Source organism: Opisthorchis viverrini, assembly GCF_000715545.1.
Source record: "Opisthorchis viverrini unplaced genomic scaffold opera_v5_49, whole genome shotgun sequence".
In the NCBI taxonomy this organism is placed as follows: domain Eukaryota; kingdom Metazoa; phylum Platyhelminthes; class Trematoda; order Opisthorchiida; family Opisthorchiidae; genus Opisthorchis; species Opisthorchis viverrini.
This window is the reverse complement of record NW_008751705.1, coordinates 722101-726775: the sequence shown is the minus strand read 5'-3', so window position 1 is coordinate 726775 and position 4675 is coordinate 722101. Positions and strand designations below refer to the sequence as shown.

Genomic DNA, 4675 nt, shown 5'->3' with positions numbered 1-4675 from the left:
AGTCCCAAGAAGGGCGAAACCGGTCGTGGGCTGTCGGCAGATTTTCAGCAACCTTACGAGTAGTACATTACAAAGATATACGTAGATCAAGGATATTTGTTGTAGCCATAGGTTTACGTATTTCGAATTTGTACACGGAGACGCTTTGCACGGACAAGCCAGACAGTTGTATACCAAACTCAAGTGTCTCTCGACAAAATGAGGTTGCTTGATCCCCGTCTATACAATTTCATGAGAATGTTTCCAATGTCTGTTAGCCGAGGATCGTGTTCAAAATCCCAGCTGTTCTTTACAAAGCAACGCTTCGTGTACCATGTTTAGGGGGGATTCACCTCACATGCTCACCCCGATCGCACTGATCAAGTCATTATCCGTATCCTTCCGACGTCAGTTGTCTAAATCCCCTTTCGTTGCTGGCCCGATTTTAGTCGCCACAACTGCTCAGATCGATCAGTTGTCAGACTTGCTTACCGATGTGACCTTGGGCCCAAGGGTCCCGATGGTCTACACATCCCCCTCTACCAATCGTGTGTTCCAGTCAATCAGTTTCCGGCCTTCTCTACTTTTCTCCGGCGTTGCTTTGTTGGTGTTCGCATCAGTGCCGGACTCCCTTCCTCTTCATTTCAACCCCCGTCGTGTGCAATGCTTTTTCACGGGGTTTCGAGGATCGTTAGACCAGGAAGATTCAGACTAGACAGCTGTTTTCTGTTTTCGTTTGATCATCCGTGGTAGTCTAATATCATAGAATTTGTGGTGAATTTGTTTCGATCCGACTCGAAACATATGTCCGCGCGAAGCACCGGTCAGATGCCCGTAACAACCGATATTCTGGCGAAAAAAATTCACATTTTGAGAATGAATGGTTTGCATGACTAGGAGTGAATAAATCTCATTACTATCATCTGATAAGTAGTCAAATATGTAAACGTCTTACAGTCATTCCCGTCCGTGCTAGCTGTTCTGAAGACTGGTGTCTGCCCAAGTTCCGTAAAATTCAAGCGGCTGACGAAGGTCTATGTTTCTGGTTAAATTATTTCATTCCCCACCATCCACGTTATTATTTGGTTGCCATGTCCTCGAATGACACATTATCGATCAGCTTAATAGCAAACATGGACACTAAGTTTCATTTTTATCTATCTCTGTTCCTCAGTTTGCCACTAACCAGGAAGCATGGTTCCCATGGTCATTATGTTTCTAATCTCTTAGCGCACTCAGGTCATTTAGACTGTCCAACGATGTACCGAGGCACTCAAGCCCCTCATTAGTGGAAGATTTGTGGTTCTGGCAAGCCTGAGTGCACGACGTCGAATTCAATTTCCGTCACTTCCCGGGACCTTACCACACATGGCCGTCTGGTTCAGGGCGTAACAGCTACGGTAACAAAAGCAATGCGAATCCTATCATCTAAAGAAAACCATGTATCATGATGTTATTACTTTCTGCTCACTTTCTGCTCAAACTAAAAGCTTGGTTTCTTTTTTTCAATGACAGCCTAATAATATGCATCGTTTCAGATGGTGCAGGTGGTTCCGAAATTTTCGTGTTTCTGCGGCTCCGTCTTAGAATAACTCGCAGTTCCTTAGTGTGTACCGAAGATGTTTTCGCAGCCAGACGCTAACCGAAGGAAACCATGTCTATACAGCCCCTAATGTATGCCAAATACTTGGAGACGATTGTGTCTGATTCCCCCTAACTGGCTTTGTTATTTGTCATGTCATTCATTTATGCTTCCGTGATTTTCTGCCTCAGCTTTAGCAGTAGTTAATGCCAAAAACGCGTTCCATGCGAATAAGTAGAGGTAAAAATGGCGGTGTTTGACAGGTGAGTTTCTCAAAGTATTCCAGGTGACCGTGTATCGTTTTCTGGATGCAAAACTCTGTGCTTTTTACACCGAAAGTCTCTGATCGAATCTAATCTCTGGTGCCTAGGAATGGTCTTATGTCGTTTTACACTGATGTTTTGTAGCGTTTGAGTCTTGATGTCCCTTTCATGAACCATTATTGCGAACGGCGTTGCATGAGACGTGCCATGATTTTTCATCCACCGTTCATTACAGTGGTCACGGCGACTTTCAAAAATTTCTCTCCATAGACAGAAATTTATGGAGATGCTAAATTGTTTGAATAAATCTGTATATTTGATTCAGTGAAGCGCTTTGACAAAATAATTGGTCGCACTATCAAGGTTACGTGATCATCTGTCAGTCTCCGCTGCGGGGCCCATTAGCCGCACAATGCTCTCAGCTGCAAAACATTTGCGATTGGGATAAAACTTTTCTACGTCAAAATGCTGCATTTTGTTGCCTATGTGCTCAGACAAAAACTTTCTTAATCTACGTTCATATTTTTGTGGCTCACCGAATTTAACTGTCTACCGAAGCAATCATATCTCTGGCGGAAAAAGTCTGGTGGAATACATTCCCAAAATGGCTGATATACCGGGATGCCTAGATGGGGCTCAAAAGATTGAACTCGTACTCTGAACTCAATTGTCTGCCTCTTTTAGTCCAACAGGGACACTTCGTAGCTTTCGAAAATTAATTCTATTGCGAGAATATCGAGCGCCCTCCGCTGCCAACAAATTTGGTCAACTGTCAGGAAACGCCCAGGCATGAAAAAAAGCATGTGTGCAGAGAATGACGCATCCCCAAGGTCATCATCGGTGCCACACTTTCCGGATAGCATGTGCGTTGGCGGATCCTACCAAACACGGCTTGGCAACATACAACCAGTGAAGTGGGACTGAAATTTTCATAAAAGAAACTGCTCACAAGGTTGCTGAAAACTTTTCGACAGCCCACGACTGGTTTCGCCCTTCCACTTCGGGCTCATCAGGTAGGCGCAGTCCTCGGGTTTCCGTCAACCTTATGATCTACTTGAACCCAAATTGGACTGTTTGTTCACGACCGAAACACGGCCATTGGCTGTACAGGACGAACAAGCGAACAACCATATTTGGTCATCTGATCATCCTATCTATTTACGCAGAAGCTCTGTATGTTTTGTCCTGACAATACAGTGGTGTCCAGGGTTCTCTGTCTTCTCCTTATCGCGCTGTCTGACGGGCTCAGTGCAAGCGTAACCGATAGACGGCCACCCATCTTACAACATCAACTTAAATACCGCCTTGCCAGTGAAGCCAATGTACACGGAAGAGCTGAAAAACATTGTGGACCTGTTTCATCATTATCAATTTGGCGGGAGTTTCGAACAAGTGACTTCCCAGTTAAGGACGTCCCCGCACCGGACATAATCCGTGTCACTGCCGCCAATCAACTTCAGTTTTATCATTAGTCCCATTTTACTGATGATCCCCCTTGGGATGAAACTGAGGTTCGAATACAGCAGATGTTGAGTTTACTTGATCGCTGAGTATGTTTTGAACAGTACTCAGATTGTCCAGTCAACAAAGCGTGCAAAAATAAGGATATCATGGGTGACTTGATCGTTTAGTTCAAGTATACCGCCAGTGCGACTGGAACTGGATGGAACCAATTGTAAAACTGAGTGAATCAGGCTGAGTTCATGCACAAGCTATGGCGCCGTTCGAGAGAGAAAGAGAGAGGGTGTGTGTGTGTGTGAACTAGAGCAAGTCCAGGCTGACACTTCAATTTGGAGAGTTGACTCACAAAATGATTTCAAAATAAGAAACAACCTTCAGTTTAATGAGCTTTTCTGAAGCGACATCACCTGCGACATGATCGTATGATGAACACTACTTCCAGTCATCTGTTCCTCAAACGTTTCGCTCGTAGGAGTTACAACTGCCAGAACAGACATGTGCGCACGAGTGTGTGTAATTTGATTCATCGTTACTTATTTACTTGTGTTTATGTCCAAGGCTACTAATTTGATATTTCGCTCATATTCATGGACTGTGCTGACTAGTCTGCGTATGATTGCCGAATTTTACAATTCAGGTGAAAAACAGTTTGATCAATCTGAGTGTAGCTGTTTGAAGGGGTCATGATCACGTCATTATTTCAGCATAATTTCTAACAAAGTAATCAAGAAACGTTGACTGTTGTAGAAATTTTGGTGTCATGCTGATCATCCTTGTAAGAAGGGATAGCAAATTGTGAATTACACGACAAGAATTTGATTTATAGTGTTTTGTGTGAACTTGACTATTCAAAATAATCGATCGTCTGAATAAACTGCTTCCGTATTTCGTTGGTTTGTAAGTTGATCGCCTTTACCTGGAGACGTGAAGACCTTGAGTCATCCAGTGACACTGTTCTAGTCAATAGATACATACCTTTTCGACCTTGGTCACAGACACCCACCAACAAGTTATGACCTAGTCTGCGTGATTTGATCTGCTCAGAAATTCCGGCCATACAGTGGCGGTAAGTCCTTGCAAAAACAAACTGGTTTGCCACACATTTTATGGCCTTTTCCAATACCGGGACATTTTGGAGAAGAGACTGCGTTTGGTTTTATTACCATGGTACCGGTCAACGTTTGCTTCCAGGTGAGATGGGCACAAAGATGAATTGACGAGTTAATGGAAGGTTTGAGCGCATCGCTTTGTCAGTGGTCGTTTGATTTGTCGTCACCTGTTCATGGTTGAAGGACGCGTGGTACGAAGATGTAACTCGAAACTTTTGGAAACAACTGTTTTTCGGAGACGATAATTTATTTCTTATTCAGTGACGATATTTTTGAAGATA

The 4675-nt window shown here is 43.6% G+C and overlaps 2 protein-coding genes across 2 annotated transcripts in view; one reads left to right on the top strand and one right to left on the bottom strand.

The window, feature by feature from the left end:
- Positions 1-4342, bottom strand: part of T265_03424 (hypothetical protein) — a gene marked incomplete at both ends in the record, with an annotated part of 27102 nt that extends 22760 nt beyond the window's left edge. Inside the window, one exon of the mRNA XM_009167908.1 lies at positions 4261-4342. Coding sequence (XP_009166172.1) covers positions 4261-4342 — 82 coding nt within the window. The remainder of the gene's footprint in view (positions 1-4260) is intronic.
- Positions 314-694, top strand: T265_03425 (hypothetical protein; the record flags this gene model as incomplete). The annotated part of the gene is made up of 1 exon (XM_009167909.1): positions 314-694. One exon carries the CDS (start codon positions 314-316, stop codon positions 692-694), a length of 381 nt encoding a protein of 126 aa, XP_009166173.1.
- Positions 4343-4675: the final 333 nt, after the last annotated feature.